The 23461-nt window shown below is 42.6% G+C and overlaps 4 protein-coding genes across 6 annotated transcripts; 3 read left to right on the forward strand and 1 right to left on the reverse strand.

The window, feature by feature from the left end:
- The first annotated feature begins 417 nt into the window (after window positions 1-417).
- Window positions 418-4179, forward strand: wnt4b (wingless-type MMTV integration site family, member 4b). 2 transcript variants are annotated; one of them, XM_076737233.1, is made up of 9 exons: window positions 418-798; window positions 978-1219; window positions 1614-1767; window positions 1950-2034; window positions 2137-2268; window positions 2646-2788; window positions 2861-3001; window positions 3080-3242; window positions 3351-4179. In XM_076737233.1, exons 2-9 carry the CDS (start codon window positions 1131-1133, stop codon window positions 3518-3520), a joined length of 1077 nt encoding a protein of 358 aa, XP_076593348.1. In that variant the 5' UTR covers window positions 418-798; window positions 978-1130; the 3' UTR covers window positions 3521-4179. The 2 variants fall into 2 exon arrangements, with proteins under 2 accessions (XP_076593348.1, XP_076593347.1); XM_076737232.1 differs by lacking the exon at window positions 418-798 and having other exon boundaries at window positions 1009-1219; window positions 2646-3001; window positions 3351-3658.
- Window positions 4180-4569: 390 nt separating this feature from the next.
- On the reverse strand, window positions 4570-9201 carry cdc42l (cell division cycle 42, like). The gene is made up of 6 exons (XM_076738203.1): window positions 9142-9201; window positions 7526-7630; window positions 7320-7392; window positions 7107-7216; window positions 5738-5935; window positions 4570-5608 (listed from the first exon to the last, which is right to left on the reverse strand). The coding sequence occupies exons 2-6, from the start codon at window positions 7628-7630 to the stop codon at window positions 5519-5521; spliced, it is 576 nt and encodes a 191-aa protein (XP_076594318.1). The 5' UTR covers window positions 9142-9201; the 3' UTR covers window positions 4570-5518.
- A 664-nt stretch (window positions 9202-9865) lies between these two features.
- mlf2 (myeloid leukemia factor 2) lies at window positions 9866-16633 on the forward strand. The gene is made up of 8 exons (XM_076738202.1): window positions 9866-10174; window positions 11824-11935; window positions 12047-12082; window positions 12594-12647; window positions 12770-12898; window positions 13155-13314; window positions 13446-13660; window positions 14870-16633. Exons 1-7 carry the CDS (start codon window positions 10131-10133, stop codon window positions 13655-13657), a joined length of 747 nt encoding a protein of 248 aa, XP_076594317.1. The 5' UTR covers window positions 9866-10130; the 3' UTR covers window positions 13658-13660; window positions 14870-16633.
- Window positions 16634-16734: 101 nt separating this feature from the next.
- On the forward strand, window positions 16735-22176 carry LOC143325245 (gamma-enolase-like). 2 transcript variants are annotated; one of them, XM_076738200.1, is made up of 13 exons: window positions 16735-17056; window positions 17483-17568; window positions 17799-17894; window positions 18032-18090; window positions 18194-18263; window positions 18372-18505; window positions 18589-18811; window positions 18893-19090; window positions 19733-19809; window positions 20610-20734; window positions 20847-20955; window positions 21302-21360; window positions 21580-22176. In XM_076738200.1, exons 2-13 carry the CDS (start codon window positions 17484-17486, stop codon window positions 21647-21649), a joined length of 1305 nt encoding a protein of 434 aa, XP_076594315.1. In that variant the 5' UTR covers window positions 16735-17056; window position 17483; the 3' UTR covers window positions 21650-22176. The 2 variants fall into 2 exon arrangements, with proteins under 2 accessions (XP_076594315.1, XP_076594314.1); XM_076738199.1 differs by having other exon boundaries at window positions 16751-16843.
- Window positions 22177-23461: the final 1285 nt, after the last annotated feature.

Raw genomic sequence — 23461 nt, forward strand, 5'->3', positions numbered from 1 at the left:
ATGCTGCGTCATAGTTTCTGAGGATGTGAGGGTTTTGCTCATCTGACGGATCAATATTCCTGCTGAGTGTTTGTATCGAGGAGACAAAAAAAAGCTTCAGTTTGTGTTCTCATTCAGTGTTTCTCTGCAAAAACACTCCAGCACACACATTAACGTGCACGGATTTAAAAGAAAAAGCATCTAAACACACATGTGTTTGGACATTACCTCCAGGTTTGAGGTCTCAAGCTAAACACAGGAGAAAGCATACTTGCACTCTTAATTCTTACATACAATTACGTACAACCCCTGCCCTTCCCAAAGCCTCCTCCTCCCCTCCCTCGGCATCACTCCACACCCTGGATCACGCCTGTCCCCTCTCTCCCACCCTCATTCTCGTCCTCCTTTATAACCCATCACTCCCATCTCACCGCTCTCACTCATTCTTGCGGTTTCAACCTGGAATGGACACGTTTGTTTTCTCAGGAGCGAAACCGAGTATTTGCTGACACGATGCTTTTCTGCTTCTTTTTGTAAAAAACAAAACCAAAAAAAAAAAAAGAAAAGAAAGAATTTTACAAGCACTTCTGGATTTTAAGTTTTGCTTTTTGGGGGGTTGATTCTACTGATATGTCCAATTAAATTGGGACGTGTGGACTTATTTTTGTGTCTAAAGGATGAGTTTTGCTTGCAGTTTGTAAAACCTGTGCGCATGCTTTTGCTGTCACTGACAGCACAAGTGAAGACACCGATGAACAACTTCATCGATTGAAATTGGGATTAAATTTAAATTTGATCAACTCAAAATCAAAAAGAAGGGTAAGTGGATGTCACAGGACTACGAACTGGTAAGAATCAGTGCTACTTTGGAGAGAAATAAACTCTGTGTACAGACTCAAGCATGAAATTATTGTTCATTCAAAGGCTGTTTAAAGGGGATCTTTAAGAAAAGGACGATCAATTTGTCCAGCATTGTCTTGTCTCTGACCTGTTGACAGATATGCGGGGATCATCCCCAGACTCCCACCCAGAAACATAAACCAAGACCACAACAAACAGACACACAGATCTCTTCAACTGTGGAGACGGCCAGCGTGCTGTCCAAAGACCCAGCCTGACGCACGGAGACGGACCGACAGACGGACAGTCTGATGCCAACTGTCTCCACTGTCAATCTCACGGCACCACTCCTCCTCCTGTTGCTATGGGCAACCCACCCCACCATGGCAACCAACTGGCTGTAAGTCTAGCGTGCGAGGGAGGAAGAGAAAGAGGGAGTTTGTTTGTCATGCTATAACTTTTAAAAGATGGTGACATGTCTCTAAATCTCTTTCACTCGCTCCCCTCGCTTTCTTTGTCTCACTCCTGGTGACCTTTTCTCTTTTCTTTCTCTCTGCCTTCTCTGTCTTCTCTGCCTGGTCTTCCCCTTGTTTCCATCCTCTCTAAAACCATGCCCGATCGTCACCTCTTCATCCTTTTCTTGCCCCCTTTTCTCTTCTTCATGTGCCCTTCCTCTTCCACTCCCTCCCCTTTTCTTCACTATGCATCCTCTCTTTTTCCCCTTTTGCCCAATTAATTTCCCTTTCCCAACCCGCTGTGAGTCACTACACCACTCCCCACCTTTTGTGTCCCAGCTCCCTGGCGAGGCTGCCTCGCTCCAGGCCCGTGTCCGGTGCAGCCCCATGTGCACGGCTGAGGGGGCTGACCCCAGGGCAGGTGGGGGTGTGCAGGGCGCGAGGGGAGGTCATGGAGTCCGTACGCAAGGCAGCCGAGATGGTTATAGAAGAGGTATGGTCAGAGGGCAAAGGGTCTCAGGGTCATGACCTGCAGGCATCAATGCCATTTGTCTCAAAACACAGACTAATCTCATAATGCTACCATTATCAGCATTATCAGTGTATGTTGGACCTGATACATTTTACATGAGCGCCCCTCGTCCTCACTGCTATGCATGTCGCTGTCTAACTCAGTGCCAGCACCAGTTCAGGAATCGCCGCTGGAACTGTTCCACCACCCCACGTGGGATCAATGTATTTGGCAGAGTCATGAACCAAGGTATGCTCACATTGAGAATGTGTCATGGACAATGACCTGATGATGAATCCATACATGACACACTTCAATGTAAGAATTTCTGCATCTCTATTTTGGATTCAGGGACTCGTGAGGCGGCCTTTGTGCACGCTCTGTCCTCTGCAGCCGTGGCAGTGGCTGTGACCCAAGCCTGCACCCGCGGGGAGCTGGAGAGGTGCGGCTGTGACAGGAAGGTCAGGGGGGTCAGCCCCGAGGGTGAGCTGGATTCCATTGCATGAAAATGTAACGGGTAAATCCACACTGAGTCACGCACACACACACACCAAAAAAAAGAGAAAATGCTGCTGCACTGTTTTCTGGGTTACAAGTATGAAGCTCTAATGTCCACATCCCAGGCAGGTATTTTTCCATCAGCTGTCAGCTGCAGAACACCTGTGCTGTGGCATTACTGATCAGATTGTGGCCATGAGTGCAATACCTATGACAGACTGACAGAAAGCTGTGCAGCAGCTGCTTCTGCTTTGTGTGATCCAGTGTTGGATTTACCATTCAACAGCCATCTTTTCCAGCTTGAAATGAAAACTATCGTTTCAAGGGTGCAGTGATCCACTGTACTGCATCTCCAACCACAGGTTTCCAGTGGTCAGGGTGCAGTGACAACCTGTCCTATGGTGTGGCTTTCTCCCAAACATTTGTGGACGAACCAGAACGAGCCAAGGGGCTGTCAGCAGGGCGACCGCTCATGAACCTCCATAACAACGAGGCTGGACGAAAGGTTGGTGGTATCACACTTCATTTCCAACTTTGTCATCTGCCGCCCTTTTACTCACTGTCTTCTCATCCTCAGGCCATCCTTCACAACATGCAGGTGGAGTGTAAGTGTCATGGCGTCTCTGGCTCCTGTGAGTTGAGGACCTGCTGGAAAGTCATGCCTCCATTCAGGCGTGTCGGCGTTGTGCTCAAGGAACGCTTTGATGGAGCCACAGAGGTATCAGAATACACCACAACCTTCAGTGAAACGGTAAAAGTTCCCTTTCCAGCTCTCTCAACATTGTCCTCTTCTTAGGTTCGCTTGACTCGTATTGGATCCAGAACAGCCCTACTCCCCCGTGACCCCCAGGTCAAACCCCCTGCTGCCCGAGACCTTCTGTACCTTGCGCCCTCCCCAGATTTTTGTCACCTTGACCCAGACAACGGTATCCCTGGGACTGCTGGTCGGAGATGTAATGGTAAGGTCAACGGCAAGACCATCTCACAGGAAAATATTCCTAAAATCCAAATTATCAATCAAGACGATTACAGAAAAATGATGTTGCTGTCTTCTAAAACACACCCAGGAACCTCTCGGCTGGCGCCAGATGGCTGTGAGCTGGTGTGCTGCGGGCCGGGATACAGAGCGGGCCGGGCTGAGGTGGTGCAGCGCTGCTCCTGCAAGTTTTCCTGGTGCTGCTCAGTCCGCTGCCAGCAGTGCAAGAACACAGTCACCATTCACACCTGCAGAGTCTAACAGGGCCCAGACAAGACCAGAAAGCAGAAAGACCCGAACAAACCACTAGACAGACACTTGTGAACACAAGACGGGATAAGGATAACGCAGACAATAATCAATTCACACCTTTGGAAACAAATTACCTTAAACTCCGGACGAAAGAAGTCCTAAATCAACTAATTTTTCAAATGAAACAGTGAGGCTAGAGATAAGTTTAGGGATTTGGTTGTAAAAGTTGCAAAGTACCCTTCAGAGACAGACATGTGAGCAGGCACAAACATGCATGCACACAAACAGACATGAACACTCAACAGTTGATCTCACACTGAACTGACAAAGCTTCTGAAGCCGAACTTAACCAGAACTAACAGGGAAACAGCGCAGCACTATTTTTACTTCATGCAACTATTCGCGTTGTGTCATAGACTAGCAAGTCTTTGAACATTGCCTATATTTATGTCTTCTTCTCTCTTCTGGTTTATTTATTTATACGTCCGAGTCCTTGCTTCACTCCAGCCTCCAGCAGCAACATCTTAAATAGCACGAATAACTTCTACTTACATCAGTGTCTGTCTTGTGTTTTGTCCCTCACCTTCATGTGAAACTCCTCTGTGTTCCCGCACCAGCAGTGCTTTTAGGTCTGTCCAAAAAATCTAATAAATACAGTAGTTTTATCCAAAGCATGTGTTTCTTGCGTTTATTTACCAGAGCTGTGTTAAAATCTTGTCATATGTGAAAATCCAAACTTATGTATGTGCATGGGTTGGCTGCAAAGGTAAAGGTAGCCTGCAGAGTTTTTGACCACTTGAGGCACCATGAGGCAACGTTTTCTAGGCTGCACATGAGCAAACATGGACAGCCGCAGTTCAGAGAAGTTCACGGCTATTTCTTTTATATTTGCACAGGACGGTGGTAAAGAAAATATGTAATGCATGCAAGGCCTGCAACATGCCTGTTTGTTCATATGAACTCCACTTAACACCTTTGCTGTAACTTTGCTGATCTCCCTTATAATTTCTCATACACGCAGCATTCTCCCAAACATACGAAACAGTGGCTACTTTCCATGTCATTAAACCATTTTATTAAAAATATCCTGTGATTACAAACACCCAGAATTTTACTAGCAAAGGTTACCGTCTCAATCTCTATCAAGATTAAGATCTATTCAAAATATTACAACTTAATTTGCTATATTATTGATCGCTCAAAATTGGTAGCCTAGCAATAAAAAAAAATCTTGTTAAAATAAAAAGTCAAGTTTCAAAATGAATAACTGCTAAAAAAAAAACAAAAAAACAAAAAAAAACAATTTCCCAAAACAGAGTCACGGAATTAATACAATATTCACAAAAGAAGAATAAAATAGAAAGCCATAAGTCAGCTGAAGAAGGGAATTTGGTAAAAAAGCATCTGGCCTCCACAGAGGTCTCTGGGACATCTACCTTATTTTGGAGTGACAATAAATCTCTTGAGCTTTGATTCTTCAATCTTCAACAGAGAACCACTTAACATCAAGTTGCTCCTTTCAATGTAAATTTCACTAAAAGGCTCAATGTTAAAGGTGTCTCCAATTTAAATTTCCCGCCATTGGGTTTAAAAGCCCCAATAGGCCACAAAACATGAAACACAGAGGAGGCCAGAGGCAACTCGACAGGAGAATCTTTTTTTTTTTTTTTTTTTTTTTTTAATGGAGCAACAGTGACAGGCAGGGGGGGGCCCGCCCCACCTGAACATTTGTAGAGAAAACACTGCAACTTTAAAAGCTTTCAGAAAAGGAGATAGGTGACACTTACTGCATGCTGAAGGTTTGCTGCCTCAGCCTCTTTCAAAGTTTATTTTGAAGGCACAATCAGTGTACACGTGTATTAGGGTAAGTCTCAATGGCTCTGTACCTCCCTTCCCCTTTTGCTTTTGTCCTTTTTTTTGTTTTCATAGCGGCCATTGATCTTTCTGATGTTTTGATTCACCCCACCTATTTCTTACACCGTCCCGTCTCTCGCTGGCGTCGTTCATCTATAGCAGGACGCACTTTCTCTTGGGTTTGGTCTCAGGAGGCTCCAAGGCTGCCAGGATGGCCTCGTCAAACACATTCTTAAGCCCTCGCTGGTTGAAGAGCACAGCAAACAGAGCAGGGGCAAAATTAGAATACTTCTCGTTTTTATTCCCTTTTTTTTAATAAATACCACGCCGCTTTCAGTTTACCTCTGATGAAAAGCGAACGATGGCCCGTACCTGTGTCAGAGCTGAGCACTCCACGTATTTGACAGCCTTGAGCTCACGAGCCAGCTTCTCTCCGCTCTCAGAATAAAGGGGGCGCTGTTTGTTCTTTGCCAGCTTCTCGATCGTGTTGCTGTCTTCCCGCAGGTCCACTTGTGTGCCCACTAACAGGAAGGGTGTGCGTGGGCAGTGGTGAGAAATCTCAGGAACCCACTGGGGAAAAGACGACATGAAGATGTAAGTCTGGGTACCTCAGTAGTGCTTTGGTAGCGAACAAAATATGCTTTCTGCTGAGAGCATTGAAAACTGCCTGACAGCTGGCATTCAGTCTCTGCTCAGATTCATAGTCTTGTTAACTGCAGCTTTGAGCGGAGAGTTCCTGTTTTAAATAAACGTTTTATCCTCCACCCCGTCGTGTCTGTAGAGCTGAATTTATCAGCACATTAATCAAATAGTCAAGCGACAGAGACTAAACCAGCAACTATGGTGATATTGATCTACTATTTAAACAATTTTTTTCAGCAAAATGCCAAACGCTCCTTTGTTCCTGTTCCTCAAACGTCAAGATTTGTCACCTGAGTGTGTCAAGTGACAGTTAACTAAATTATCTGGTTGGAGCAAGCAAGACATTTGATTTCATGCCCCCTTAGGCAACAAAAAAATCATGATGGCCATTTTTTACTGTTTCCTTACATTTTATATACTTAATTGAGTAAATAATCTGTCGATTGACTAACCGCACACGTCTGTCAAACCAATTCTGCAAACCAGCACATTTAACAACAAAAGTCAAGCTCGTGTTTTCCTCAATCAGTGAAAAAATGAGTGACTCCTCTTTCTCAAGAAATCCACTGCATACCAACTGCAACCATTAGACCTGAGAAAAGTCATTTAGTTTTGATGCTCTCTGCATTGACTTTACATTTATTTGGCTTAGGTCGTGCAGCCTAAAACGGCTTGTGTGTTGCGCCTAAGCCTTATAATGGTAGAGAAACCCTGTATGTAGGTAGCAATGACATGCAGCTAGGACAAATAATTAACTCTACTTACTATAAATTTCGCAACATTACATGGCAGCCAAAAAACATACTGTTATCCTTTCCTGTTCAGCCTCCAGACTGTCATCGGAAGCACAGGAGAGATGTCTGCTAGGCCTAACCACCCTCACTTTCCCAGCAGCTGGGAAACAAAAGACTGTGCTGTGCATTTACTGCCGGACCAACAACCTTCTGCTAACCTTTTCCTCATGCTTGCACAGTGTATGAGTAAAAATCATTATCAGCCCACTGATATTAATGATCGGGTGAAATTTTAGCTGTGGCGCTCATAATTCTGCCACTGCAGAACGAATGTATTGAAAACACTGAATGATTCAGACACTGACCTTCTCTTTGACGTTTTCAAATGATGAGGGTGAGACAACAGAGAAACATACAAGGAAGACATCTGTTTGTGGATAGCTGAGAGGACGCAGCCTGTCGTAATCCTCCTGACCTGAGAGCGGCAATCACAAGAGGAAGGGGAAAGTTTTTCTCTTTGTTTTCGAGTGGCACAGAGAACAGATAAAAACAGAGACTTTCAAAGAAATTCAGGTTACCTGCTGTGTCAAATAGGCCAAGTGTATAGGGCTCTCCCCCAATCATCACTGTCACTGCATAATTGTCAAAAACCTTTGAAAAAACAAAAAAGTAGCATGTTTGATTGCACTGCATTTCAGCCATGAATAAACATCAAACGGAAAGATTGCTTCTCCGTCAATGTATTTACGGCACACATGACTCAGTCTTTATTAAATCTTCTTACTGTAGGCACATATTCTGAGGGGAACTTGTTGGTTGTGTAGGAGATCAGTAAGCAGGTCTTTCCTACTGCACCGTCCCCTACCACTACACATTTTATAGTCTGCATCTACAGGGACAAAGAGAAAATAGGAAACATCAAAAGAGTGCTGGCAAATACAGTAAACCACACATACACATTATGAAGTATGGCCCCAAATACAAGAAGGGAAACAACATGAAGAAGAGCCACACATTGCCATGAACTGACCAGATAACATCATGAGGAACAGACAACTTTGAGATACTTGTACATTAGTTGAGTTCTCCATTTGTGTTATTTTTTAACTCTTCTTCATTACAGGAGGGAAATCTTTTACTATCAACTCCTCCACACTTATTTGACAGATACAGTCACTAAATTAAACCTGCTAACTTAATCAGCTACAACATTAAAAAGCATCAGTGATAATAATCCTATAATGTAATACACCACTCTGACAGGGGCGGTTCTGCTGCCTAATGAGTGCTTTTACTCCACAAAAATGATCCGTAGGCTATGTCAGATTGAGATTTTACATGCAAAACATATGATGACTTATAGAAAGTATGATGCAATAGTGCAAATTAACCTGCCATACAATATTTGAAGTTGTTAATGATCTCGACCTGCTACAACATTAAATTGCTTCTTAGATGATTATGCATCAGTACTGATTATCAAAAGTTATAATACATATTGGTATAATACTCTCATTATTTGCACAGAGCATTTTTACTTTTTATACTTTGAGCATGCTTTGCCAATAATACTTACATCCTGTTTCTTACAATTACTGACGAAATTTACATTTAAAAATAGCTCCATCTAAGCCAGCCACAAGATTAAGGTGCTTCTTACATGCTAAATATTCAATTGGATGGTAAGTCGAGTTGTGAGAGAAGAAAGAGACAGGAAGAAACAAGAAAAAAAATCACATCGGTCGTATTATGCTTGTTATTACATGTACATGCCGAAGATTATTGATGACAGTGAATCACTTCCGCATAAGCGACATACCATAGAAGTGAGAGGGAAAAAAACACGACGGCCTATTAGACCGATGTAATTTAGAAGCGGATACTGCCCAACACTTCCGCTAAATATGCATTTCACCAGACAAACTGAAGCTGAAAAGTGCTGAAACTTAAAACACACGAAATGTAGACGCAATAGCCAACGTAAAACGAACAATTAAAGCTGTGCCCGATTAAAGCGATACCATCAATTATTAAGTGAGTGCATTAGCTCAGATTGATGAGTGAGGAAATCTGTGAACTGTCACATTTTGACCTCAGTTACTTACTACACAAGGAACAGCTCAATGTTTGACGACAAACACAAGAAAATCATCGCACAACTGCCGTTTGTTGACTGACAATTGCGGCAACTTCATTAACCAGATTGATGTTAGCCAGCACTAAATTAAGCCTGATGGCTAGGAAACTTTAACACACTGCGAATTAAAAATAAATAAATAAATAAACAAGCGTCTCCTCTCAGTAGAAACTTTACATTGTAAAGGAAACTCTGCTACACGTGTCCCGTGGAGTAATAAACCATAAATAATCATTTCGGACTGTTTTTCTAACTCTACTCACCGTTTTTCTTCAGACAGGTTAGGCGTTGGTTACATCCGGGTTTGAGGGTCGAATTACTTTGTGCGCAGCCGCAGATCAGACGATCCGCAGTCAGCGCTGTCGAGCAAACACCGCCGCCTGCTGGACAGAAGCGCACACAGCAGGACTTCTATCTATCTATCTATCTATCTATCTATCTATGTAATGACAACTAAACTGATTTTTTTTCCTAGTACGCTAAGATACAAAGTACTTTACATGGTTGAAAAGGAATTAAAACATTTCAGGACTAAGGTAAGTACTATCAGACATTTAAGATAATACAAAATAAAAGGCCCAAAAAGGCACACCACTTAGGAGGTCATGCACTACCTTGACCACAAATCTGACCTGCATAGAGGTTGTTCTCTGTCATGCTTTATAATAGCTATTTTATATTTTGTGTAAATTTGCTTTTATTTATTTATATGTGTATCTTCATCTATACAGAGAACTGCTTCCTAGAAGCAGAGTTAAATTCCTTGTGTGTATCCACATTCTTGGTCAGAGAGTTTGATTCGGATTATGTTGTGCTTAAATGGTACATACGGTATTACCAAATTATGTTGAAATCAAAGCAAATTATTACAAACTAATAGACATTATGCAAAAAGATTGCCAAGAGAGCCTCTAGGGAAATACTTTAATTTGAAAAAATTAAGAGGCCGGAAGTCACTGTTGTTAGCTATGATGCTAACTTGATGATAGTGTTGCTTCTCTTTGTCAGAGGACTGACTTCCGTTTTCATGTTTGGTCCAGGTTTCTGGAATTTACAATCTTGTGAGGCTGAGCTGCCTGTCACTTTGATAAACGGTAGTACTGATTTAGTGTTTCCGTGACTGAGCTAGTTAGGGGTCCTCCATTTCAGCCTGACGAGAGTTTGAATCCGCCATCCTATTTCATCCTCGAAAAACACGACTGTTTACCTAGCTAGCTGGCTAGCATAAGCCAGCTGAGTTAAATCACCTAGCATGTTTCGGTTCTTGAATGACGTTGATGACGACCCCTTCATGATGTAAGTATTGACATTAATTTAATTTTGTTTAGACACTGCTGACATTCTGTGTTTCCTAAGAGGTAGAAAATGTACATACTGGCACGCTGAGTCATATTTTTTCCACTGTGGCTTAAACAGGTACCTAACGTTACTCTAGCCAGCTGTGGGGGCCTACAGTGGTCCACCATATTGGATAGACAATAACAAAAAAAAAGCTGTCAGCTCAACAGTGCTTAATCAATTAGTAGCGAAGATATCCACTTATCAATACATAAAACCTATCGTTGTTTCATATATAACTTTTAAGATGGTTGTTTTAGCTAATTGGTGGCAGTAGATTTTCTAGTCGAGGTACCGGAACATCTTTACATAACACCTGAAGAGAATCCCTTCATGGCAAATGCATGAAGCCGAAACTTGCTGACCACCGACCCTTTGCTAAAGCTCATTTGAAAGAGTTGAGTAAATCTGGATTCATTTAAAGACTTCATACAGTTCTAATGAAGCTTTCAGGTGCTCTCTTTGAGAGTCCTGTGGGCCCCCCCAGCACATTCACCACCTGTCACATCACTGGGAACAGCACCGTTTATAACCAGTCAGAGCAACGTTAATAGCCTGTCGGGGTTAGACACATGTTGCTATAGTTAAAAGGTTTGATGGCTGTTTTCATTATAGATTAATCTATGTATTATTTTCTCGATTAACCCATTAGAAAATGTCAGAGAGTATTACATATTTCCCACAGCCCAAGGTGAAGTGTTCAGACGTCCCAAAGATCTTCACTTTACTATCATGTATGACAAAGAAAAGCATCAAATACTCACTTTTGAGAAGGTGGAAACTTCAAATATTTGGCATTTTTGTTTAACAGCGATTATTCGATTAGCAAAATAATTGATGATTCATTTTCTGTTGATTAATTGAATAGTTGACAAATCATTGCAAAGTAAATAGTAAAGTGTGTTTTTAGAGCACCTTCCATGTTATTGAAAGCAAAACAAAAGTAGGAAATTACACTCAAATTTCTGACAACTTGACTTGAGTTGAACAGTTAGTTGCTTAATTGATTAGTTAATTGACAGAAAATTGATGGCAAAGAATTTTGATAATGTATTAATGGCTGAAGTTATTTATCAAGTAAAATGCCTCCTGAATGTGAGGATTTGCTGGTTTTGTTTAATGTAATTGTAAAGTGAATATTTTGGGAATACTTTTTCATCATTTTCTGACATTTTGAGGAATATAAACATATTTGACAAAATGCATCTTTCCTTTAACAAACAAAATTCTCTTTTTTTTCAACACAGTCAAAATAAAGCACAGTCTGTAAATGGTACAATTAGGATTGAACTCTGTAAACATTTGATAAATGAATTAATAAACAAGTACAGTTCTGAATAGGCATTTTATGCCAATTTTCAGTCTTCCACAGTTTTCGGCACTTTGTAGTAAAGACACATTTCACTCTTGAGATTTGATTCCCTCTAGTGATCTGTCACATCCTGCTCTTAAACTGAGCGAGCCTCAGTCCACACATTATTTTCATCTTGCACTCACACTCTGTGTGTGTGTGTGTGTGTGAGTCTTGTTGCCCAGCTACACTCAGTCAATTCACAAAAACTTATGAGCAGTCAAACATTTTCGCTGTCATCTGTGATTTCTTCTAGGGATCCATTTGCAGCTCACAGACAGCAGATGCGGGCTCTGTTTGGACCATTTGGCATGGACCCCTTTGCCCTCACCCCCCAGATGCAGCCACACCGTGCACCACGCAGACAGGTGAGTATCAGTGTTGATGGACTGTATTCATGCATTTCATGCATTTGGTATCCACATTAGTTCATATGTGTTTTTGAAGTTTTTGAGTCTAAGGTGTACATTTTCTTCTAGGCTGGTCCACTGGCACCATTTGGCATGATGGGAATGGTGAGTCGCTACTTCTCTGACCTCCCTCAGTACCTTCAGTAAAAAATATAGAACACATTTGTTTAAAATATTACAGATAACGCATGTACCATCCAAAAAGAGCCTTAGGTGGAAAGCACACCACTGTGCCAAACAGGTATTCTGGTTTGATTGCATGAACCATTTTAGGAATTGAAATAGGCCAGAAGTATAAAGATAATGGATTGAGAGAATACAAGTACAAAATATGTACTTCAATCTGCATTTGTCTTTTTTTCACCTCATTGTCAGAATTCAGCGATCACTGGACAAACAACCAACCATTTTCTTCATATGATTGCAGAATTTGTGTCTTTGCCGTACAAAAAGTGTGTTTAATGCATCTCTTTGCTCTGAACATGAGGCTGTGGGGCTCAAAGGATGACCCCAGTGGCGCAATGAACACTGTTGTTTTTGAGGGGTGCTGCTCTGTTTCTATTTGATGTTTCATCAGACGAGACTTTAAAAGCTCTCCTTTAATTTGTTTCTGCAGGGCGGAGGGTTCATGGATATGTTTGGAATGATGGGAGAAATAATGGGAAATATGGTGAGTAGCTCTGTCTACCGATTTCAAATAAACAGAGTGTAATTGCCCTCATGAGTGAAACCTGAGTCTGAACTGTGTCCCATCTGACCTTCTATTGACTTTTTATCATTTTCTTCTTGTAGGAAAGAATGTCCGGTTCACCAAACTGTCAGACATTTTCCTCTTCAACAGTGATCTCCTACTCCTCCTCAGACTCAGGGGCTCCTGAGGTTTATCAGCAGACCAGTGAAACAAGAACAGGCCCTGGAGGGGTGAGAAGAACTAATGATTACAGCACATGATTACTGCCAAGCCTGACTGGATATGTGGCCTTCATGCTTTGTTAGTCCAGGCATGACTGTGGCCTTCTGGCCTCATTAACACATGAAATCACCAGTAATTGTAGTGACAGTAAATAGATCATGTACAGTGTAAATATCGTAGTTGTCATAAAAACATTTTGGTCTGAGTTCATCCGGAGTGCAGAGCATCCACTTGTTTTCGTAAACTGAACTGCTGTCACTTTAGATCCGCGAGACACGGCAGTCCATGAGGGACAGCGAGAGCGGCCTCGAGCGGCTTGCCATCGGCCACCACATTGGGGATCGTGCACACATAATGGAGCGTTCACGAAATCGCCGCACTGGAGACCGCGAGGAACGACAAGACTTCATTAACCTTGACGAGAGTGAGTCAGTGAGCCAGAAAGATGCCAGACTTTGAATTTCAGAGGCAACAATTTGAAACAAGAAATAAAAATAATGTTATTGAAGATATGTCATTTGTGTCACTTCACAAACTGCCCACCTTTCCCACTAGCTGACGCTGCAGCGTTTGATGAGGAGTGGAGGAGGGAGGCCGGAAGATACGTTTCCCCGAATGCCCGGGCGATTGAATACGGCCGAGATCGACGGGCAGGAGGCCAGCAGCTGGCCCTCACTGCTCCTCCCAGCTCAACGTCCCCACCAGGCCATCGCCATGAGTCCCCCAGACACCGTCAGCCCCACACCCGTCCACGTTACGACTGGTGAGAGGTAAGAGAGAGCGTCAAGTGTTCGCAGCTTTGATTCTCAGGCTGGTATTAGTCAAGCACAGCCTGACCTGATGGGTTTGGTGGGGGCCGTGGCTCTTAACTTGTCTTTGAGTTTTAAATATATCAATCGGCTGGCTTTGGCTGTTATCTTCCAAATACACTTCTGTGGTATTTTTAGCAACATTGTCACAATTACATATTGAGCACTGACAGTTTCTTTGTCACTATGAGACGTCCTGATCAGAACATTTGTTGGTTACAGTTGCTTAATAAGCAAATCTAAGAGATTCTAAGCAAAAATGTTTTATGATTCAGAATGAATATTTTTATGCAGATATGTCAGTATCTGTATAAAATCCAGTATTGTTCAGGCTGTAGTATAAAACAAGTCAGGCTTAATTTGATATGCCTGCTTGTTTTCCCTTAAGTGCATGAAACCATGTCAGGTTTCATGTTGTGCCACATCAGTGTTTTTCACCTTCCTAAACCAACCAAAAAACATGAACACAGTTAATGACAGGGACAAAATGCTGCAGTGTGATGGTTGAAGCAGACAACATTTTGTACAGATACTGTGCAATAAAAGCCCTCCAGAGACGAGATGGTTGTAGTTTTTACCTTGAAGCAGGTGTAGAAGCTGATGAGTTCGATGTTACTCAGCTTATGTTAGATTTTTTGGTTGTAACTGAAGCATTAGTAGCAGGTGTTGTTTTATGTTAGGGTTGGTTGATCAGTTTTACACAATTGAACTACTTAAATACAGCTTGTGGCTTTCATTGTGGTTTCATTGATCCTTAAACCTCCAAAAACAGGTTAGTCAACACTATATAATACGTAATGCTGGTAAGCTGCGGCCAACATTTCTACTGTGAGGCTCCTGTGCAAGAAGTGATCTTGCATGTTTATTGCGTGTTCTACCTTAAGAGATGGGTCTAACTGCATCACACTGAACAATATCACCTTTGAGGCATGTCAGATTGTGTGATGACTGTGTGTTGAATAGTAACAGTACGATGTTAATGCAAGAGGAGAAAATATGCCACCATCAACTTGTCCTCCATCTGTACCAGTGCACCAACGTTTTACTGTCTAATGTTACTATGGTTCATACTGTGTAAATACAGAATCTTGAGTTGTTCAATGAAAGCTCTGAGTCCACCTGCCTCTCTGTCATTGTAAACACTGTGGCTTTGGTTGACTGTCGCTGCAGGTGTCACGCTTGGGCCACCAGATGGAAGGAGTTGAGGGAAGATTTCCCCGATGCTGTGAACCACGCAAAAGACGGAAGTTGATGATCATCACAATTGCCCGTCGTAAATGTTTGATATGACTGGACTGTCTCCATAAACAACATACAGCGGGGCACATAGGTTTTCAATGCGTCAACATGTTTTTCATGACACATATTTCCGATACAGCCATACACATCAAACCTAGAACAGACATTGGTATTAACTCGGTGAAACTACACAGATGCAGAAATCCTAACAATGTAATCCATAAGAACAGTGACAGGCGACAGCTCGGTGACATGGTTTGTTGACTTGCGTTCAGAGGCACTAACCCACCGACATCACTGACCATCTAATTAGCACACCGGTGATTTTTATTTACTGTGCCCTTTTTTTTTTTTTTTCCATTCCACTTTATTGCTCATAACTGAATGTTAGGCAGCTTTCTTTGTCTGTGTAGTTTTATTAAGTTAATGCCAATATCCGCTCTTAATTTCATGTGAATAGCTGCATTAGAAATATGTTTAATGAAGAAAATGTTGGCATGTTGAATACTTATTTCCCCCACGACGCACGCACGCACGCATACACACACATAAAACCCCACACACTTGATAGTTACATTTACAGCTCTTCCTCTCTACTTTTACACTCAACACACACATACACACACACACACACACAGCGGCACCCTTGCGTAAACATGGGTATAACTGCACCCACTTTATATATACTCATTCTCAAAACTTGACATGTGTTTCTGCCCACTGCACTTAAGTGCTACAGTATACAGTACATCTGCTGTACAGTCCGTTTTATGTTTGTGAAGACACTAGTGTGTCAGTGAATTGAATTGTATACTGTTAACTAATTAACTAAATAAAAGTTCATTGAACATTGTTAGATAATTACAAAATGTGTCTCTGTTGTGGTTGTGTGTGAGATTGCATCTATGTGTAAAATGAATATATGCAATGAAATCAGTCAGTCTAGGTTCTTTTTCCTCCTCCTGATTGTATTCAGAGTTATTGGTTCTCTGCAGCTGTACAATGTGCATGTTCTTCAACCACTGCATGCGCTTGTGTTCGTGCGCTCCCTCGTCCCAATGCCACCATGTCTGCAGGTCATGTGACAACCAGATGGAGCACACAAGTGGAGCAGCCAATGGAAACCATTCTCTCTTTTGACAGATCCCTCCAATAGCACATTCCCTGCCCGCTTCCGTCTGTGCTTGCTGTATCTTTAATTACATCCAGGACTATTTTTAAATGCACATCCTCCCCCCAGCATGCACTGTTCTTGTCACCTGTCTACCTGTCTTCTTGTCTCCTTTAATCCCCATCATTGGTTAAGTTCTCCTACCAGACAGCCCATTGTGTGCATCAGACTGTCTTTGCTTAGATGTATCCTCCTCATCTTTCATTATCGCGTCACATCAAAGCCTTACTTCTCAGCCAGTTAGGACATTCTTTGCGGGATGACAGCACCGCTTGTATGTGCAAGAAACCACAAATCACCTTTTCATGTTAACAGTTTGCTGGGACGATATCTGCACGCTGATCATGAATGCTGCTGTAGCTAGTTGGTTAGCAGTAAATGACAGGATTTGTAGGACGTCAGGACGACAATGTTAAATGTAAAGCTTGGAAATGGAGCGATGGTTACAGAGCAAATCATGACACGTCTTGCTTTATTTTTTATTTTTGCACCGTCACTACAGCAAAATAAATACATGCAACCCATGCTATTCTATTCTGTCCCTCTTCTTTCTCCTTTCCCAGTTTTGTTCCCTCCCCTCGTCTCTGCATCTTCCAATGACTCACGCGCTCCCCCTCCCCCCTGTGTGTCATATGTTTTCACCCCTTCTCCTCCCACCTCCCCGTCCCTCTATCTCTCCCTCTCCTTCGCCCACATTCGCTCACTTTCTCCACCAGGCTTCAGACAAGCTGCAGGTAACATTTAAAAAGATTGATCTATCTCCTCATTCCCTCCATCCCTCTAAGCTTCCTCCATCCTCCTCCTCCTTCTCCTCATCTTCTCTTGCTCTGTGTTTTCTCACCGTCTCCTCTCTCCATTGGTCCATATTCATATTCACTGACTGAAACAGCACAGAAAATTGAACTGGCTTGTGGTCCGGAACAGGTTGACAGTAGATCCATAAATAGGTATGCATTATTAGCTTTTGATTTATGTTTCCTTCTCTGTGCGTATGTGGGTGTGGGTGTGTGTGTGTGTGTGTGTGTGTGTGTGTGCCAGCATTTTCCTAGGGAGCATCTTTTCCACAGCTTTCCATCCCTAAGGCTGCATCACTATCATCACAGTGTGTGTGCATGTGATGAGGAGCAAGAGGGGTGTGAAGTCCTTGTGACTAATGTGAAATTGAAGCACCTCAATACCGCTGTTAGCTGTTATGAAATGTTTTTTATGACGTTTGATATTTTCATACGCATTTGCCTCTCTGTACGCCGATTCCCTTGGTCACGATCATCCTGTTTTTAAAGCAAAATGAGATGGAATGGGTTTTTGTGCATGAGCTGTAATGTACAGTACAAACGGTTAAATGGGACTAATGCTTTCTTCGTTTTTTACAGGATGTCCATTGTGAATATTGTTGCCAGGGAGATCCTGGACTCCAGGGGAAATCCGACCGTGGAAGTAGATCTGCATACTGGCAAAGGTTAAAAAACCAAATGCATTAAAAATCATCACTCATATACTGTGTTTGTGTTTTTGTCTGATAACGGGCTTGACAGTGCACCTGGTCTAATCCGAACTTTGAAAAATCCCAAGGTTGTATTCATATAAACTTGCCTTCACCTTTTCCACCCCTCTCGCCACGTCCTCAACCTTTCACCCCTAAACATGTACCTCTACCTCCACCTGCCAATCCCTTAATCTCCATCCCAGGTCTGTTCAGGGCTGCTGTGCCCAGCGGTGCATCCACTGGCATCTACGAGGCTCTGGAGCTTCGGGATGGAGACAAGACTCGCTACAAGGGCAAAGGTGAACATTTACTACACAATGGGGCGTGTGCTTCTGTCTTGTCTTTGCCTGTGTCTCTGCTGAGGCTTTGAGGATTTTCTTATGTGTTTTGTGACATAAATGTGGTCTGACAGTGTCCTTCTGTCCTGCTGTCTCAGGTGTAACCAAAGCTGTTGGCCACATTAATGACACTCTTGGACCTGCCCTCATTCAGTCTGTGAGTAGCAGTGCAGAATATGATCCGCTTCATCAGAAATAGCAAAACAATACGGTGAAGAATGCAGAATTACTGAGTGAGCCACAGTTTGTTTGTCCATCAGGGAGTCAGTGTGTTGGAGCAGGACAAACTGGACAGCTTGATGATTGAAATGGACGGCACTGACAACAAATGTAAGCCTCCTTCACATCTTGTGTGCAGTGATGGCGTATATGTGCAATGACATGTTTCTGCACCAGTGGCCACTGTGTGTTGTCTGACCGCTTCTGTGTTTCTCCCAGCTAAGTTTGGGGCCAATTCTATTCTTGGAGTGTCACTGGCCATATGCAAAGCTGGCGCAGCAGAGAAAGGTGTCCCCCTGTACCGTCACATTGCTGATCTGGCAGGAAACAGAGAGTTGGTCCTCCCGGTTCCTGTGAGTCCTTGTGCAAAAATGTGCTTCTTCTGAACGCAAAAGCCCAAATACAATCTGATCTGCCTTATCTGTGCCTCCCTCAGGCTTTTAATGTGATCAACGGTGGTTCCCATGCTGGCAACAGGCTGGCTATGCAGGAGTTCATGGTACTTCCTGTAGGGGCGGAGTCTTTCCGTGATGCTCTGCGTGTGGGGGCAGAGCTCTACCAGACACTGAGAGGTGTCATCAAAGAGAAATATGGTCAGGATGCTACAAATGTAGGAGATGAAGGAGGATTTGCCCCGAATATACAAGAGAACAGTGAAGGTAAGCACAACCACAACATGAATCGTCCTTCTCTTGATTTCCTATGATGTTACCTTCCATCTCTCCATTTCTCTCCGTCAGCCCTGGAGCTGATAAAGACGGCCATTGAGAAAGCTGGATTCACAGACAAAGTGGTGATAGGGATGGATGTTGCTGCTTCAGAGTTTTTCATTGAGGGCAAGTACGACCTGGACTTTAAGTCTCCGCCCAACGCTGCCCGCAACATCAGTGCCGACGAGCTGGCCAGCATCTACCAGGGCTTCATTAACAACTACCCAGGTGTGTGATGTGTGTGAGCTGGTGTGTCAGATTTCAGCTCTGAAATAGGTCAAAAGCATCAGAAATACTTTGTTTTACATAAAGAACATGATGTGGGCAACTCCTATTCATCACAGTCCTTTAAAATTAGGGAAATGTATTGATTTCCACAGATCACACAGGCTCATGGAAAGGCAGTGCCAGTGTTAATGACTGATTGAACCTCCATCAGTAACTGGACACAGCAGCCTATTTTTCATATTTCTACAATTGCCATATTTCTTTCATCACCTCTTCGACAGATAAACCAGGAGAACAAGAGAGCTTGATGTCTCCACGGCTCGGTCTCTCCTCCTGACACTCGGGCCTGTTAAAGAGGTTTTAATTATGCGCTACAGCGCACATTTGGCAAGCAGGGACCTACTCTGATGTGGCTCTTTACCCTGCCAATGGTGTGCTTCTGCTTGTGTGGGCAAGTGCGTGTGTGCGTCTGTGTGAAATGTGAGTGCATTTTAAGACATTACTCCCATTAGAACCCTATTGGCAATGTCACTGGTGCTCTGACTTGTGGGCAAGTAATGGAAAAAATTAGGGGTTTTCAAAGCAGGAGGTAATATTAGACTTATGCAAATAAATGATCTTAGCCCCCTGTCTTTCCCTCAGTGGTGTCTATTGAGGATCCTTTCGACCAGGACGACTGGCCTGCTTGGTCACAGTTCACAGCCTCGGTGGGCATCCAGGTGAGATATCACACTTTGTGCTTGTGATGCGAAAGTGAATTAATTCAGCTGAACCTTAAAGGGGGCCAGCAATTGAGTATTGCACTTTCGCCATTAAAATGGTCAAAACTGGTGACGCAGAGGTTGAGATATCCTGATTTTTAATGACTAGAAAGGTTCAAAATGTTGGATTGAATGAATGACACTCCACAGTGTATTTCATTGACTCTCCCTTCCTGGTAAATGCCCACACAGGACCAGTTTGTAAGATTTAGTGGGATCTGCTGGGATAACATGGCAGAATTGGAATTTAATATTCTTGATGATGTTTTCATTTGTGTATAATTACCTGAAACTAGAATCATGTTTTAACTAAGAATGAGCTCTTTATATCTACAGAAGGAGAGGGTCCTCTTACATGAAGACCGCATGTTGCAACGCCACATTTCTACTGTAGCCCAGAATAGACAAACCAAACACTGGCTCTAGAGAGGGTTTTTTTTTATATTGCTTCACATATTCACATATAAAAAGACAGACTGAACATAAAAACAATGATAGAAAATGAATGTAAAATAAGATGGAGAATAAAACTCACCTGATAACAATAATTCACATTTCAGGGTCTCCTGCATGCTTGGAAAGGGAGACGTGAGGTGAAGGGCATTCAGTTGGTCATAATATGCAACCTCACCACTAGATGACACTAAATCCCACACAGTGGACCTTTAATGTCATTTGTTTATGGATATAACTGATATTACTGTGAATAACAAAATGCACTTCAGTCTGACTGTAACTTTGTTGTATAAATTGTGCAGGTGGTTGGAGATGATCTGACGGTCACTAACCCACGCAGGATACAACGAGCCGTGGAGGACAAGGCCTGCAACTGCCTGCTGCTAAAAGTCAATCAGATTGGCTCTGTTACAGAGGCCATCAAAGCGTGAGTTGATTTTGTGTGCACTGGATGCGTAGACATACAGCAGCCTCACGTGTCCGTGCACATATCAGCATGTGAGAGCATGCATCATAGTTATACTGCTCCTGCCCCTCAGGTGTAAGCTGGCCCAGGAGAACAGCTGGGGTGTGATGGTGAGCCACCGCTCAGGAGAAACAGAGGACACTTTTATAGCTGACCTGGTGGTTGGTCTCTGCACTGGACAGGTAACACACACACACACACACACACACACACACACACACAACACAGAAGGGTTGCCCCTTCTCATTTCCCAATTTACTTGCTAGTAGAATTCTATAATTGTGTCACTGCAACTTGCATCAGTCGTCTTTTCTGATTCAATAAAAAACTGAACACTGCAGCAACTAGACTTTGAAAACAAAACAATAAGAAACAACAGTGCTTTGTGCAATAGTGCAAAAGAAGCTCAAATATAAGGTCATCTAAAAAACTGAAGTGGAAGATAAGCATTGCAATTTTTCATTATAAGCTATAAGCTCCGAAATAACTGTTGTACTGTATTGTTTTTATATTTTTGTCTCCCTTCAGATCAAGACTGGAGCTCCCTGTCGATCAGAACGTCTGGCCAAATACAACCAGCTCATGAGGTGTGTATTCATAGCTCGACTTGTATGTGTGTATGTGTGTGTGTGTGTGTGTACAGAAATACATATAGAGAATCTTTAACATCACTTACAGCACTTATGCCACTTTTATATTTCTCTTCTTCTTTTCTCCTTTGTTTCATCTGCTGTTGTCCTCTTTCACATTCATCTGCCTGCTCTACATTTCTCTCTGTTTTCTTCCTCACCTCCTCTTCCTCTCAGGATTGAGGAAGAGTTGGGTGACCAGGCCCGCTTTGCTGGGCACAACTTTCGCAACCCCAGTGCCCTTTGAGTGCCAGTGCCGTTAGCAGTGGCACACAAGACAGCAAGAATACACACGAACCATGTTATATTCCCCTGACACATACATAGTAATGAAATAATGACACTTGTTTCAGCAAAGCTCTAAACACACTAAGACACACTTACAAGCATTTAGACCAATTAGTTTTCAAATAACTAAAAATGCACAAATAATGCACTATAGCTGTTGACCTGATGCTTCAGCAAGTGATTGACTTAATTGACTACAGCTGGTTGCGGCAAATCCTGAGCAAAGCCTGGAGGAAAAAATCAGTGTGTTTCACCTGATGAGCACTTCCCCCGATGCACTTGTTAGTTTCTCTTTCCTGATCCCTCTGGCTGTCTCCTTCTGTCTCACTGCAGAAGTGTTTGAATCTTTTGTGCCCTGTCGTTTCCTCTCCCTCATGTTGTTTTTGATGTGAACACTCAGCAGCTTGCCACACAATTGCATCTGTTACCTTGTCTGTCTGAGGTTGAGCTTAATAAAGAAATGGATTCATGTTGACTGGAACCAAAGCTCTCTGTGTATTTGTTTAAAGGACTGTCTGCTGGTAAAGGTAAAATTCTGCAAGAATATTATCCCACAGTGAATTGGTGATCACTTTTCTGCAGCATACTTGCAGGAACTCAAGAGGAATCATCTGAATTTTCTCCAGGAATTTAGAAGGATTTTTTTTTTTCTTGCAGAAATGTGCTTGGATAGTTCCAGCCAAAGGAACTAAAGCAATAATTCATGGCTGCCTCTACATCTGCAGGATGACAAGAGCAAAAATACGTACCAGGAGCAATCTGTTGTACACGCAGCTGTCCATTAAAACCACAAAATAAAATGCAGGATATAGTCTGCTGTCAAAGGCGAAACACCTGCTGTGAAATCCGTGATGGGCCTTTTTCACAGCATAGCAGGAAAAGCACAGGTGTCATTGCTAATGGCTGCATTCCATTTAGGTGTTCCAGGCCCAGGGTCCTTGTATAGTGCATCTTGCTTATCTGAGATGAGAAACATGAGCATTAGACGAAATAGAACATTTTTAAATCACATATATACGTCAAACAAATAGCATATAGTTTATTTTTTGTAAAATCTATATATTTTTATAAAATATTGTGACAAATAATACGGGTCCGCTTTAAAAAAGCAACACCCTCTCACTAATTATTTTCTCAACAATATTCTCTGTGAGCGATTTAGCGTCTCAGGTGAGGGCACTTGTCGTATACAGTATATGCAAACTTGCTGAGTTCGTTTATAGGCCAAATGTCACTGAACGAAGCCCTGTAATGACAGCAGCACAAACTGTGTGCGTGGCGTTGTGGTTTTCTGCCACGGGAACATACATGAAGTCAGTTTGTGATGTTGAAAATCATGTTTCCCCTGTTTGCTTCAGATATTAATACTTTAAATTGTACACATCCTATCATCCATGCACTCAAAGAATGATGAAGGCACGTGGTCTATTGTCCACTTTGAATTCTGTTTTTATGCCTGGCCCTGATTTGCTGCCAAGTCCGTTTTGCATTGCTGCTACTGCAGCAAATAGAACACCGATCAGATATTCAATGTTTGTCAATGTCAATATTCATTCAATAAAGTCGCCCCCGACTGTCAGATTAAAATGCAATTCCCGAGTTGAATGTTGAAATATGCTGTATCAAGCTTAAAGTTTAAGAGCTCGAGAATGTGCAGTTGTCACGTTAGAAATAAACGGGAGGCACTGAATGCTAAATAAATAAATCAACTTAAGAATATACACGATGAGCCGCGCGTGCAGCCACCATTCCCCTCCTGCCTTATGTGCAG

The sequence above is a fragment of the Chaetodon auriga genome, chromosome 8 (assembly GCF_051107435.1).
Source record: "Chaetodon auriga isolate fChaAug3 chromosome 8, fChaAug3.hap1, whole genome shotgun sequence".
NCBI lineage: Eukaryota > Metazoa > Chordata > Actinopteri > Chaetodontiformes > Chaetodontidae > Chaetodon > Chaetodon auriga.

Excerpts from the sequence above, each read along its gene's own strand:
- cdc42l (XM_076738203.1), bottom strand. The coding sequence starts at position 7,630 with ATGCAGACTATAAAATGTGTAGTGGTAGGGGACGGTGCAGTAGGAAAG. Across the intron at positions 7,217-7,319 it reads TGGCCTATTTGACACAGCAG|GTCAGGAGGATTACGACAGG; the intron begins GTAACCTGAATT and ends TGCCGCTCTCAG. Across the intron at positions 5,936-7,106 it reads TTGAAAACGTCAAAGAGAAG|TGGGTTCCTGAGATTTCTCA; the intron begins GTCAGTGTCTGA and ends TCTTTTCCCCAG.
- wnt4b (XM_076737232.1), top strand. The coding sequence starts at position 1,131 with ATGCCAACTGTCTCCACTGTCAATCTCACGGCACCACTCCTCCTCCTG. Across the intron at positions 1,768-1,949 it reads CCGAGATGGTTATAGAAGAG|TGCCAGCACCAGTTCAGGAA; the intron begins GTATGGTCAGAG and ends TGTCTAACTCAG. Across the intron at positions 2,035-2,136 it reads TGGCAGAGTCATGAACCAAG|GGACTCGTGAGGCGGCCTTT; the intron begins GTATGCTCACAT and ends TTTTGGATTCAG.
- LOC143325245 (XM_076738200.1), top strand. The coding sequence starts at position 17,484 with ATGTCCATTGTGAATATTGTTGCCAGGGAGATCCTGGACTCCAGGGGA. Across the intron at positions 19,091-19,732 it reads CTTCATTAACAACTACCCAG|TGGTGTCTATTGAGGATCCT; the intron begins GTGTGTGATGTG and ends TCTTTCCCTCAG. Across the intron at positions 21,361-21,579 it reads AAATACAACCAGCTCATGAG|GATTGAGGAAGAGTTGGGTG; the intron begins GTGTGTATTCAT and ends TCTTCCTCTCAG.
- mlf2 (XM_076738202.1), top strand. The coding sequence starts at position 10,131 with ATGTTTCGGTTCTTGAATGACGTTGATGACGACCCCTTCATGAT. Across the intron at positions 11,936-12,046 it reads ACCGTGCACCACGCAGACAG|GCTGGTCCACTGGCACCATT; the intron begins GTGAGTATCAGT and ends ATTTTCTTCTAG. Across the intron at positions 12,648-12,769 it reads GAGAAATAATGGGAAATATG|GAAAGAATGTCCGGTTCACC; the intron begins GTGAGTAGCTCT and ends TTCTTCTTGTAG.